The sequence below is a fragment of the Haliotis rubra genome, unplaced genomic scaffold (genome assembly GCF_003918875.1).
Source record: "Haliotis rubra isolate DU_JTF1 unplaced genomic scaffold, ASM391887v1 Scf194, whole genome shotgun sequence".
Lineage (NCBI taxonomy): Eukaryota > Metazoa > Mollusca > Gastropoda > Lepetellida > Haliotidae > Haliotis > Haliotis rubra.
Genome location: NW_025765936.1, coordinates 1,178,356 through 1,192,886, shown reverse-complemented (window position 1 = coordinate 1,192,886; position 14,531 = coordinate 1,178,356). Strand labels below are relative to the sequence as shown.

General features: G+C 41.7%; 2 protein-coding genes across 4 annotated transcripts in view; both read left to right on the top strand.

Moving 5' to 3' along the window:
* LOC124274771 (histone-lysine N-methyltransferase EHMT1-like) overlaps nucleotides 1-14,531 on the top strand; it is an 84,181-nt gene that overhangs the window by 46,689 nt on the left and 22,961 nt on the right. The gene's annotated exons all lie outside the window — the stretch shown is intronic.
* On the top strand, nucleotides 805-8,598 carry LOC124274772 (ankyrin repeat domain-containing protein 29-like). 3 transcript variants are annotated; one of them, XM_046710143.1, is made up of 4 exons: nucleotides 805-1,251; nucleotides 7,077-7,142; nucleotides 7,516-7,587; nucleotides 8,146-8,598. In XM_046710143.1, the coding sequence occupies exons 1-4, from the start codon at nucleotides 948-950 to the stop codon at nucleotides 8,541-8,543; spliced, it is 840 nt and encodes a 279-aa protein (XP_046566099.1). In that variant the 5' UTR covers nucleotides 805-947; the 3' UTR covers nucleotides 8,544-8,598. The 3 variants fall into 3 exon arrangements, with proteins under 3 accessions (XP_046566099.1, XP_046566101.1, XP_046566100.1); XM_046710145.1 differs by lacking the exon at nucleotides 805-1,251 and adding an exon at nucleotides 4,662-5,110 and having other exon boundaries at nucleotides 8,146-8,596; XM_046710144.1 differs by lacking the exon at nucleotides 805-1,251 and adding an exon at nucleotides 4,662-5,114 and having other exon boundaries at nucleotides 8,146-8,596.

Here is a 14,531-nt window from a genome sequence, read left to right as displayed (position 1 = left end):
GTAAGAGGTGTTTTTTTTTGGGGTTCAACTACAGGAACATCCACCATTTTGTTGGGTTGAGTTTCATCCGGCACTCTCAGAACCAGGCACCTAATCGCCAGCACACAAAGCCAAACGTATAATCTACTCAGCCACAACAGCTTCCACAAAAATGGAAGTCGGACAACTGGTAGTCTAGACCACGGACTTTGCGTACCCCTCTGATACGGCCAAAAGCTATGAATACATTCTGTGGGACTCAACCCCACAAAAGTATTAGAATCTGAACTTCACTGAGAAAGTGTAATCCCAACTATTACTATAATGTGTTACACTATATTTGATGTTACTTTAATAGTGATAATTCACAGAAAAGTGTTTTACCTACAGAGTACTTGGCACTGGATATCCATCTCAATATTCTCAGGTTGTTATGATGCCACGTGTACGCTCACTACTGGTTGAGCATGTGTTTCCCCAGCTGGTATTCTGCCAAACACTTGAGTCGGGCAATATTAACGCCGTTTACCCGGCGGCGAGGCTGTCGTCTTCCTAGCTGCGCGCTACACAGTTGACTTGAACAATGGAGCTATCAACACTTGTATTCTACAGTCTGCTGTTGAGCGGTATCAGAGGTGTATTTGTTGATGCCAGTTTGGCAGATTTGGCAACACGAGTTAGTCTTGTCGAAGGGGAGATTAATGCTTGGAAGCTTGCAGCTGTTACGACTGACGCTAAACTGATCAACAAGTTTATGGTGTTGAAGTCGTCACTGAAAGAAGAACTGACTGAAAGATTCCTTCCTCCCTTGATAACGCCTCTCGTCAAACAGGCAATTACTGAAATCCTTAACGAAGACTATATTGGCAATATTATAAGCGCACATGTCCTCGATGAAGTTCACAACCTCAAAGCCAATTTGCAAAACACGAAGACTCAACTTATAGCAGTAACGCAAGAGTTGAGACATGCTGAAAGGGGAAAGAAACACTTATAGAAAGAGTCTAAGAAGACTGCGTGGCAGGTTGACCAAAGACATCCGCGCATTGCAACGGCAGTTCAGTCTGACTGTAGCTGACTTGGGTGATGTAAGGATGCTGAAATCAGAATTGAATCAGACCAATGATGATCTTTTGGAAACAAAGCAACATATCACTGGTCTTACGGAGGACTTGATGGCACTGAATAAGAATTTTTGTTGGACTAAGAAAGAGATAAAAGAAAGTGATGTTAACACGACTTCGAACACGACGTATCCTGGAACTACAGCAGGTGAGTCTTTCAGCAAAGATTAGTCGCTTATCTTGAAATTCCAACCGGAAGATATGAGAATAACGTTATTATTTGTTTGAATTGAATGTTTACAGTCATACTGTATCCGTACTAAGTGTGTGTCTTCTGCTTTTGTCGGAGGTAAACTTTCAGTGTTTTATTTTGGAAACGTTTCATTTCCGAATATGACAGTGTTAAACTGCCATATGCATGTCCTGCATAGAGTTTATTGGGCGTGTCAAAATGGGGACAACCGTTGAGTTAGCAGGTAATGCCAACATAGGGCGTGCAACACATTTCGACATGTGATTTAGAGGTTTCCGTTTGTCTTTTGTACTTATTTTGTATCCGGGACAGAGAGAGAAATTTCAGTTGCTGCGCGTGTTGCTGTATGTAACCTGATAAAACGTTACATACAGACCGTGCAGACATCAGACAGAATACAAACTAGCACAGGCAGACCAATGTACCTTAACCCTGTGAAGACCGGTACTTGAGTACTCAATATACCTCAGGAATTGCTTCTGGACAGTGAAATCAACGACAGATGGCTTAGGGCACACGCGCAGACGACAGACAACAGGAGACAGTCGACAGACAATAGGAGACAGTTGACAGACAAAAGGAGACAGTTGACAGACAGTGGTAGCAGTCGACAGAAAATGGGAGACATTTGACAGACAGAGGACAGACAGTGGGAGGCAGTCAACAGACAGTGGTGGACAGTCGGCAGACACTGCGGGACAGTCGACAGACAGGCAATTCTCTCCTGAAGGAACAGGATCTTGCTGACCTTACATAGAACTGTTATCGACAACGTTCATCATCGCCAGAAACTGTGGAGGGCCCAGACTGTACCTTGTTATATGATACCCCAAATCAACTATCAAACAATCATGCTAAAAACTAGATTTTACGTGTCTGCAATATTATATCACAATATGTATGATGCTTGTTTGAGAGGCTAAGTAACACATGACTGTCACAGGGTACACGGACAGTGGTTCCCGTGTGGCACATTTGTGACGTCTTGTGCCCCTGGTTCCCATGCGGGACATTTGTGACTTCTTGTGCCCCTGGCTACCATGTGGGACATTTGTCACGTTTTTGCTCGTTGTCCCAACGTGGCACGTATCAACTTTGTGTTTCCAGTTATCAAGATCATATTCGGTTTAGATTCGTAAGTAGCAAATCTGTACGTTCAGAACTAAATCAGTAAACACTCTTGCAAGAGGAATATCAATGAATAACTGACGAACAATATTGGAAACACAAAGCATATAAGTTACGATCATAAACATCTATGCGTCATTGTTATCAGTTTAGCCCGACAGTTAAAATACAGTGCACCCTGGTTATAATGCCCCTGGTTATAATGCCCCCTGGTTATAATGCCACCCTGGATATAATGTCATGTTTTGCCAGAAGGGATTTCCTTCCTATATAATACCCTGGTTATAATGCCCCCGGTTATAATGCCCCCTGGATATAATGCCATGTTTTTGCCAGAACGGATTTCCTGTCTATGTAATACCCTGGTTCTAATAAAAAAGTGGATATTTATGGAACAAACAGACATTTTTCCCTGGTGAAAATGCCAATTTCACTGGCTGCATAGTAATAAGGGCATTTGTAATGCCCTGAATTCCACAACACGGAGGGCATTCTATATAATACAATCCTGATTATTATGCCCCGGATTATAATGCTGCCTCTGAGGCGCTAGAAGGTTAATGACTTATCCCACCGGATATAATGTTCTGTTGTTTGCCAGAACAATTTTGAACTGCCTCACTATAATACCCTGGACCACATAATGCCAAACTAGATTGTGGGGAACAAACAGGTCATTTTTCCCTGGACTTTATAACCTGCCTCTTTGCACTGGGCCACACGCCACCACATGTAGTAGAAATACCTTAATTGGTTAATTGACATGACACAAATTAATTGACCAAACTCATTAATGCTTTATGTAGTCATGCAATCCCAGATAGGATAAAACATGTGACAATACACTTCCTGCCACCTACAAAAACAAGTCACCTGCAGTCCCTGCAGTTATAATGCAATATTCTCTCCGGGACAAACGGTGGCATTATAACCAGGGTATACTGTACATCCCACGACCCCGCCCCTTTGCAATAGAGGTAGTCGGAACCATCCTTTTAGGCAACTCGAACATTTATACTTAGAGTCACCCCGCCATTGACCAACCACCCAGGACTCGAACTTATTTCGTCAGGTTGGACCACCATTACAATGTAATCGTCACACTTCCCATGGTCGCCCCTTCACCCCATGTACAACTCCAGTAATGAGGCTATATATGTGGGGCAAGCGCTGAATATCTCATCTTATTATATAACCATGTACAACTCCAGTAATGAGGCTATATATATGGGGCAAGCGCTACATATCTCATCTTATTACATCCATGTACAGCTCCAGCAATGAGGCTATATATGTGGGGCAAGCGCTGCATATCATCTAATTATATACCCATGAACAACTCCAGCAATGAGGCTATATATGTGGGGCAAGCGCTGCAGATCTCATCTTATTATATACCCATGTACAACTCCAGCAATGAGGCTATATATGTGGGGCAAGCGCTGCAGATCTCATCTTACATTACATCAAGATCAGCTGGTGTGTGAAGATCATTACGTTTACCCCCTGGATGTCTAACCTCGGTCTAGCTTGACCACTGTTGCTGCAAGCTGAATATCAATATCGCTGCCATTATGTCTGTTACTAATTTCCTTACAATTTACGATGCCGTTATAATTGTACTGCATTTGTAGTTTGTATTTCAACTCTGCTGAAATATTTCTGAACCTCTTCTGGTTGAACTTATTGAACTTCAGTTAGGAAGTGGACACCTGATGAGACTCAAACTGGTTTCGTCATGCCACAGCACCATTTCCACGACCACAGTATTACACCGATTCCGACTTGTTTCCAGTAAAATTGCCTAAACCCACTCGTCAAGACTCGGCCTGGTGTTGCCTGGCCAGAGCCTTCATGTCAGACCTGTCCAACACATTATATTTTTGTGAACAAATATTAGGAGTTTTGTGACACCAACAATCGGTGACTTAGGGAAGTACCCAATATGTCTATCGCATATGTTGTGATATGTAAATCCTACCAGATGCAATTGTTGTCCATGCCATACCATAGGTAGCACAAAGAATGATTGATTAGGAACATATACTACCCATCAAAAGTTTAGACTCACTAGTGTAAATGTAGTCACTTATTTCAGTCAACTGTTCTGAACTAGATTTTGCAAAATATTCCATACTGTTTGAAGGTGCTGTTTACACCTGAACTGATGTATTGTAAAACGAATTCGTAACGTTGAAAATATTATTGTCATGAGTTCAATAAATGATGAAACTCGGTGAAAATTGGCGAATTCTTAACAAAACTTTACACCAAAACGCAGCTGTACACATGCACGATATTTGCACATGCTTTTCAGCAATTTGATGCATGATATGGTGCGATTCATCTGCATAAATTGTGCAGTTGTTTCCCCAAGTTAGTGGAGAAATTCATCTTCGATGTAACCATATATATATTGATAACATATATAGTGAGTGGTTTTAAGTAGTATATGTTGTAATATGTTGCTTTCATCTGATAAAACCGGAGGGCAAACATGAGTCGGATAGACATATTTCCATACAGAGTTGTTGGTCAGTAAGCAGTCGAGCGCCAAACGTTGACATGCTCCTAACTTGACACGTCATAGTGACGTCATAGCTGGCAGCTTTGCGGTCGTGGTATCGCCAGTCAAGGCATTTCATAACTAGCAGTGAGATGTGTCGCTCGTTTTAGGACGTGATTGGTGGGTAAGTTCTCAGTTTCTGCTTTTAAACTGGTTTAGGAAATTGATGAACTAGTGTAAATGTATATTGTATAACTGCTGTAAAGCAGTATTAATGTTCTAGGAACCAAGTGCTTGCTTTACACAATGTTTACACCCAGACGTTTGTTTAGCCTGTCACCGGGCGGGGGATGAAGGAACGTCTGTGTAAATAACGCCCCGTTTCACCTTATAGGCTTGTTATATTTGATCAAATTATGTGCTTGTAAGTTTCATCCTTTGAACTGATAACATTTACAACTGTCACGGAAGATTTTCTGAGATTATTAAAAATCTGTTCAGTCAAGTAACGGATGTGTGTCATGTGCATATCTTTTGTTCTGCGTCAATAAATATCTGCATTGCATTGATTCGGACACGTGACGTAATTTCCATAGACTTACATGTTATTTCAGTGTAGCATAAATCATTTTCAGGAAGTGAGTTTAGGATTGATCTTCGTAAAATTTGACAGGCAAATTTAAAATTCACAAATGTGCAAAATTTGACTTGGATCTTACAAAAATAAAATTCAGGAAAATTATTTATGCTGCACTAAATTAACATGTAAGTCTATGGAAATTACGTCAAGTGTCCAGATACTTTTTGCACCACTCTGTACACCCCTCTACAGCACCATAATGGTGATTACATTGAAAGCCTGTAGCTTTGCTCTTTTAACACTGAAACCATAATGTGGAACACATGTATTTTGACAACACTTTCATAATATGCCATGGAATGTACAGTAGCTGGCCATAAGTGAGTCATCATTAGTGAAATTTCCATAGACTTACATGTTAATTAACTGTTGCAAATATAATTTTCATAAATTGAGTAGAAGTCATTTTATTTTGACATTTTGCAAACATCTCGGAAATCATCTTAGCTTCGTGAACATAATTTTCTTTCATCTTTCCGTTGATTAGTTATCGAATGACACCTGATTAAACACCATAAGTACAACTTAATTTTAATCTATCCCATAAATAGCCATGTTAAACCTGATTGGTATGTCTAATATATGTCGTGTAAATAGTTGCAGTTTTCGTAATAATCATCGGAAAATTTAATGGAAATTATGTGCATGTAGCTGAGATGATTTCCCAATTGGTAGATAAGTATGAAAGCAATTCGACCGAAACTAAACTTATGAAAATTATTCTTGCGTTATTCTTTCACTAATGATGACTCACTTATGGCCATTTACCGTAGATTATGGAAGGGCATATTCTTGTTATTTCTAACACTGAAACAAGACGGAATGTCAATCACTCGGTCTGCCGACATTTCGATCTTTACCACCACACACAGCCACTGTGTTTCTACCCTTGTTGTTTATCAAAGCACATTGCTTCCAACAACAAGTACGGCTGTGTCAGCTACACTTTCCACCTCAGATAGTAGTGCGAGAATTACACTACCGCCGTCGCTCGGTATGCTGACATTTTGTGAGTGTTTCACAGAGTTTGCCTGACACAAATTACAACTGTGTTGCACAAACACCGAATAAAGTTACCATGCTGCCCTTCACACTAGTGCAGTGGCTTATGGTGAAAACCAAGAGGAGCATCTCAGCTGTTAACACTCAGTCAGTGCACAGCTTATTACATTTTCAGATTCAAACTGTAAAAATATATTTAGTAAATGTGTTCCTTTTTTTCTGCGGAGACACGCGGTCTTGCTGAACAGGTATCTCAATCAATTCAAACCGTATATATGTAATACATCTGCTATAACAGATGTATTTGGAATTTATCCATACATAATATTGAAAGGCAAAACATATGTGGAAAGGCGAAAACTGAGGCCAGTAGTTATAATGACCTGATGATTGGGCCAGAACAAGCCCTGAAACGTACTCAAGAATGAAAAGAATATGTAACCCAGAAAAATCTCTATGTTCAATGTATGTATAGTTTTCTGATCAACATATTCCCTGTTTCAGCCTCGACTGACCCGAGCAGCACGGTTCCACCAGTGCCAATGGCGACACCAGACTCTGATCTACCGGGTAGGTGGGAGGAAGCTCAGTCCTTAATTCTTCCTGCATTTAACAGACTGATGTTATACCCGTTGAGATTCTGACTTGAGGGATGGGTCTCACCTATGGTATCGATCGACGTTCATGTTGTCAATCATAGGATTTCAAACTGTAAAAACTAAATTTAGGAAGGGTTACTCTTTTCCTGCATAGACACGTGGCCTCGATGAAGAGTTATCTGAATCAAATTAAACCATATATTTAATACTTCTTCCATAAGAAATGTATTTAGAATTTAATCATACATAATATTGAAAGGCACAACGTATGTGGAAAGGCGAAAACTGAGGCCAGTAGCTATAATGTATGTATAGTTTTCTGAATAATATACTCCCTGTTTCAGCCTCGACTGATCCGAGCCAGAGGAAGACGGTTCCACCAGCACCAGTGACGACACAAGATTCTGATCTACATGGTAGGTGAGGGAACCCAGCAGGCAGGAAGCTATAAGTCTTTAATTCTCCTTGCATTTAACACGCTGATGTATATACCCGTGGAGATTCTGAGATGAGTCTCGCCAATGGTATCAATCGACAATCATGTTGTCAATCAGAGGATTCCATGAACCAGATATTTATGCTGAGGTCGCCATCAGACAGCTGGAATACTGCTGAGTGTGGCGTTAAACAACAAACAAAACACTGTGACATAAACCAGCGTTATATCTTATGACCCTAATATATGCCAAATAACAGTTGTACTGACATTATCAAAGTTCAACAAACATTAACACTCTCCAGTCGTACACAAGATATTGTTACAACTTCTGGTTCTAACAGAAAGTTCTGTACTAAACACACCATCCATAATTCCAGAAACCACATGTTGACATTCCCGCCATGTTGTATTGTTGTCAGCCATGATGGAATTGTTTAAATAATGTAGCAATGTCCAAGTCACGTATTAACATGATGAAAACATTGTAGATGTGTGACAAAGATGTCTAATGTTCACAGTTTACTTTGTGTTGCAGCGACTCCATCACCAGTAGACCGCCGCCTCTACTCCGCCAGCAGGGACGGTGACCTGGAGAGAGTGAAGCGGATCCTGTCAGCGGGTCACGTGGACATCAACACTAGAGGAGACTACAGCAAGACACCGGTGATGATGGCAGCATATAGAGGACACAGAGATGTGGTGGAGTTCCTGGTGGGTAGAGGGGCTGATGTGTCACTGGTGGACCGTGTCGGTAACAACGTCATTCACTGGGCCTGTATTGGTGGAGACCTGGAGATCGTGAAGCTGATCCTGTCCCTGAACGTGGTGGACATCAACGCCAGGAACAACGGCGGGCGGACAGCGGCCGACAGGGCGAGAAACTTTGGACGTCAGCGAGTGGTGGATCTCCTGGTGTCACGTGGTGGACACTGAAGTCAGTGTTGGTGTGGACAGAGACCATCGCACATGACATTATTGATACTGACGAGGTTTGTGGCGTTCACGTTGTCGTGTGTCACGATTCAGGTGATTTCTTTTTTCCTTTCTGAATATAAATAAAACTTGTTGAATGTATTTTCAGACATTTTGTCATTTGTCGTGTTTAGAACCTCGCGTGATCAGGTAAGAAAATTGTGAAGTGAGTGTAAACATAAACGGTGAGTGATTGTATGTAAACGTCTCCAGTTTTAACATTATTCTGTGTTAATTCTGTTCTGAGAATGTCGCGAATTGTGAAACAGACAACAACAAACTGTTTGTTTACATGTCCCTGCACTCTGTGACCTCAGACTGAGCCAAGGTTCACCCAGTGGCGTGGCGCAATTTGTACAGTGACAGTGACGTCACACTGCTGGTGACGTCACGGATATACACTAAGTAGCCCGGCCGTCATCTCAGCCAGATGGGACATAGAGCGTGTCAAATAACATCATGCGGTCGGGAAGGAAACGTTTGATCGTTTAACAAAGGAAGAATGGACATTTGTAGCTGATTACTGCTGAAATTTAACCCTTTTACGATTGAACACACATTATACAAAATCAAACACATAACAATCATCGGCCTACCTTCAGAATACAGCACCACAAACTTTACAAATACGTCATAATACCCTTTTACGTAATGTAATGTGATTTTGTTCGAAAACTCGTTCTCGAAACAATGCCCTATGACGCCTGCATGGTAACATGGTTGTCTGGCTCAGCGAGTGCGTATAAGCTCCGCTCACTGATGTTTCATCTCTACTAGCTATGTCATTGCATAAGCCCAACGATGTTGAGAGTTTCCAGTAGTTGTATACCGGCGGATGCACAATATTTTGCAAGCACCAGTTTGGAACATTTTTCTTTTTTCACTAATACGCTCATATTTATTTGTATTACGGGCTGCTGAGGTGTTATGTTTTGTGTATTTTGTAATTTTTTAAATTTACATATATATTTTTGTCATTCATGAATTTGCACCATTACATATTTTTCGAAGCGGTAATAATGCATTACACTAGACACATCAGTCGTGTTTGTGCCGGTTCGGTCAATGCATTCTATTTATTAGGATTAATTCAAGGGGTGAGGGTTAGGGTTAGGGCTAGGGCTAGGGCGAAGGTTAGGGCTAGGCTTAGGGCTTAGGGTTTGGGGTTGGGGGTTGGGGACCTAATGCAATATAGTAGGTACATGTCCGGTTGTTCGGTCAATGCATTCTATTTATTAGGATTATTTCAAGGGGTTAGGGTTAGGGTTAGGGCTGAGGGTTGAGGGTTTAGGGTTAGGGACCTAATCCAATATAGTAGGTACATGTCCGGTGTAATACGTACGTGAGTACCATTTGTTGTTTTTCCTTTTGGCATTTTAACAACATTAGTTGAACACATTCTAGTATAACATTCTTTTTGCACACAAATATGGGAAACCAAGAACGTGGAAAGTACATTATGAAATGGGTTAATGTAGAAATTTGGGGCTAATGGAAATTGGCCTGGAATTTGCACTCAAGCCTCTTTCACACGCAACAGAAATTTTGTAAAGTAATGATTCAAAGGCTAACTCACCCCCGTGCCGTCACTACACATGCTCTTGTCTCCCTCGTTCCTTAGTGCGGTCCACATTATCCTTACAGTGTTCCCTACATGACTTTTCTGTCACAAAATCACCGATTTATATAAAAGCGCGTCATTCATGCATGCACCGTGAAATCTACGTCTGACGCCTGACGTCAACAACCCTTTTCAGTTTGAGGCATATCGGCTCATACCACGCCACACGTTAATTTGTAGATTACGGAATGGGACGAGTGTGCCAAATGGCATCGGATCCATTCGGCAATTGTCCGTAGATTAGAATCACGAGACACCAAGTCTACCCGTAGCATTCGTAATTGTCTGTGACCTATTCGACTCTTTCCGTTCATTTCCGTGACGTCACAGGAGTGACTCGATAAATTTGCACATCGTGCAACAGTGTGGACGTAGCTCAGTCAGCTATCTGTCGAGCTATCAGGCCTCAGACCACAATTATTTTCCTTCTTTGCTATCTACAGTGACATGCCAGTGCACCATAATTAATATCGGCCGTAGGCTGTTCTCCTGTTGCATGCTGACCAATCTGCCACTTGTCACTTAATCGGCAAAATATGAGCCTGGGTCGACCATGTCAATTTTGCTGTATCCACTGTAAACAATGGTCACCGGAAGCTACGAGCCGAAACACACTAGACAGCCTTGAACTTGGGGTCAAATCAAGGAAGGCTGGTGTCAATACCATGAGTAGATTGTGGACCAAAAACATTTTGCAATAAAGTACAATGTCTTACCTTTCATTTAAGCTATCACAAGTCACCCTGAAAACATTAGCACAAGCAGAACAGCCCATTTAAACAAGGCACTATATTCTCATATTTTACTTCCGGGTCATTGTAAAAGTTAAGGGGGGTAACTGTGGTCTGAGGCCTATCAATCCGAAGGTCGCGGGTTCGCGTCCGACGGGTTCTCTCAAACTGGTTGCTTGTCTTAATGACACTTGACCTACGGCTGAGATCGTCGTCACGAGAAGTTGTGGTGCTGTATTCTAAAGGTGCTCCCAATCATCACCCAAATCATCTCAGCTTTATTAATTCAATGGATGCCAGGAAGACAAATATTCCCCCAGTTCTCTGTTTCTTGATGTAACATTGTTTTTTAGGCAAAGTACAATTGCTGATATGGCCGGTAAGAATTATATACTTCGTAAATCTCGCCATATTTGACTAATGAAATCATTCGCGGCATCGTTTGCTGTATGTTGCAAATGTAAATATCGGATAATTACCCGTTGAACTGAACTGAAAAATTGTCTATTAGAGATCACTGGTATGTGGTCTTTTTTAACAAATCGCCAATAGTTATTCTGAAACGTCCCCTTTAACCCTGAAATCGTTTGGACTGTCTCTGAAGTAAACATAAACGCCGATGTGAGCTCTCCGTTATGTTCGATAGTGTTTACAGAATCATGTTTCACGTAAGCTGGTCATGAGACGCCTGTTACGTCACAAATATTCAATTCCTAATGTATTTAAAATCAAAAGCGTGATGGTCTTTGTTCAAATAGTTTTTTTTATATTAACCCCCTGGATGCCGTCAGACAGTGTTAATGATATTAACCCCCTGGATGCCCTTCAAAAAAATTTCATGATACTAAACACCTGGATGCCGTTCAAATAATGTTGATGGTATAAGGCCCTGGATGCTGTTCAAATAATGTTGATGGTATAAGGCCCTGGATGCCGTTCAAATAATGTTGATGGTATAAGGCCCTGGATGCTGTTCAACTAATGTTGATATTAACCCCCTAGATGCCGTTCAAATAATTTTGATGATACTAAACCCCCAGGATGCCGTTCAAGTAATCTTGATGATATTAAACCCCAGGATGCCGTTAAAATAATGTTGATGTTATTAACCCCCTGGATGCCGTTCAAATAATGTTGATACATGTATTAACCCCTGGATGCCGTTCAGATAGTGTTGATGATATTAACCCCCTGAATGCTGTTCAAAGAGTGTTGATGATATTAACCCCCTGGATGCTGTTCAAATAGTGTTGAAAATATTTACCCCTGGATGCCGAGTTGTGTTTTCTTTGTTCCGACATACAAGCCTGAAAAGTGAACGTTGTCGCTATAAAAGTGCACAGTTATGTAGAATATTCAATTAAATTCTCTATCCGATGTTTCTATGAAGATCCGTGTTAGACCTGATGTAACTGGAATTCTGCTAAACCCAACTCACTCACTCATTCCATAAGCGACCCGTGAAGATCTGAGTTAGAATTGGTCTTTAGCAACCGACACTTGTCGTAACGGTATCTTGTGGCCAGGCTGGCTGACTTGGTTGACACATGTCATGTTTACAGACCGCCGCCATATAGCAGGAATACTGTTGAAAAACAAACAACCAACAAATCAACCAATCCTATCCGATCAGTGAGTGAGTGAGTTTAGTTTTACAGCGCACTCAGCAATATTCAGCAATCCAGTGATCAACATCATGAGCATCGATCTGCACAATTGGGAACTGATGACATGAGCCCGACCACCCGATCCCGTTAGTCGCCTCTGACGACAAGCATGGGTTACTGAAAGCCAATATTCTAACCCGGATCTTCACACCTATAAACCTATCCAATGAGTGGGTAACTGAAGGCCAATATCTAACCCGGATCTTCATGGGTATAATCCTATCCGATGAGTGGGTTACTGAAGGCCAATATTCTAACCTGGACCTTAACGGGTATAATCCTATCTGATGAGTCGGTTACTGAAGGCCAATATTCTAACCCGGGTCTTCACGGGTATAATCCTATCCGATGAGTGGGTTACTGAAGGCCAATATTCTAATCCGGGTCTTCACGGATATAATCCTATCCGATGAGTGGGTTACTGAAGGCCAATATCTAACCCAGATCTTCACGGATACAATCCTATCCGATGAGTGGGTTACTGAAGGCCAATATTCTAACCTGGACCTTAATGGGTATAATCCTATCTGATGAGTGGGTTACTGAAGGCCAATATTCTAATCCGGGTCTTCACGGATATAATCCTATCCGATGAGTGGGTTACTGAAGGCCAATATCTAACCCAGATTTTAACGGATGTAATCCTATCCAATGAGTGGGTTACTGAAGGCCAATATTCTTACCCGGGTCTTCACGGGTATAATCCTATTCGATGAGTGGGTTACTGAAGGCCAATATTCTAACCCGGATCTTAACGGGTGTAATCCTATCCGATGAGCTGGTTACTGAATGTCAATATTCTAACCTGGACCTTAACAGGTATAATACTATCCGATGAGTGGGTTACTGAAGGCCAATATCTAACCCAGATCTTCACGGGTATAATCCTATCCGATGAGTGGGTTACTGAAGACCAATATTCTAACCCGGATCTTAACGGGTGTAATCCTATCCGATTAGCTGGTTACTGAATGCCAATATTCTTACCCGGGTCTTCACGGGTATAATACTATCCGATGAGTGGGTTACTGAAGGCCAATATTCTAACCCGGATCTTCACGGCTATAATCCTATCCGATGAGTGGGTTACTGAAGGTCAATATCTAACGCGGATCTTCACGGGTATAATCCTATCCGATGAGTGGGTTACTGAAGGCCAATATTCTAACCCCGATCTTAACGGGTGTAATCCTATCCGATGAGTGGGTTACTGAAGGCCAATATTCTAACCCGGGTCTTCACGGGTATAGTCCTATCCGATGAGTGGGTTACTGAAGGCCAATATTCTAACCCAGATCTTCACAGTTATAATCCTATCCAATGAGTGGGTTACTGAAGGCCAATATTCTAACCCGGTTCTTCACAGGTATAATCCTATTTGATGAGTGGGTTACTGAAGGCCAATATTCTAACCCGGATCTTAACGGGTGTAATCCTATCTGATGAGTGGGTTACTGAAGGCCAATATTCTAACCCGGACCTTAACGGGTGTAATCCTATCCGATGAGTGAGTTACTGAATGCCAATATTCTAACCCGGGTCTTCCCGGGTATAATGCTATCCGATGAGTGGGTTACTGAAGGCCAATATTCTAACCCGGATCTTCAAGGCTATAATCCTATCCAATGAGTGGGTTACTGAAGGCCAATATCTAACCCCGATCTTCACGGGTATAATCCTATCCAATGAGTGGGTTACTGAAGGTCAATATTCTAACCCGGGTCTTCACGGCTATAATCCTATCCGATGAGTGGGTTACTGAAGGCCAATTTTCTAACCCGGATCTTCACGGGTATAATCCTATCCACTGAGTGGGTTACTGAAGGCCAATATTCTAACCCGGATCTTCATGGCTATAATCCTTTCCGATGAGTGGGTTACTTAAGGCCAATATCTAACCCAGATCTTCACGAGTATAATCCTATCCGAT

Coding starts and splice junctions, on each gene's coding strand:
- LOC124274772 (XM_046710143.1), top strand. CDS start 948: ATGCTGAAAGGGGAAAGAAACACTTATAGAAAGAGTCTAAGAAGACTG. Junction 7,143..7,515: donor ACCAGACTCTGATCTACCGG/GTAGGTGGGAGG, acceptor TCCCTGTTTCAG/CCTCGACTGATCCGAGCCAG. Junction 7,588..8,145: donor ACAAGATTCTGATCTACATG/GTAGGTGAGGGA, acceptor TTTGTGTTGCAG/CGACTCCATCACCAGTAGAC.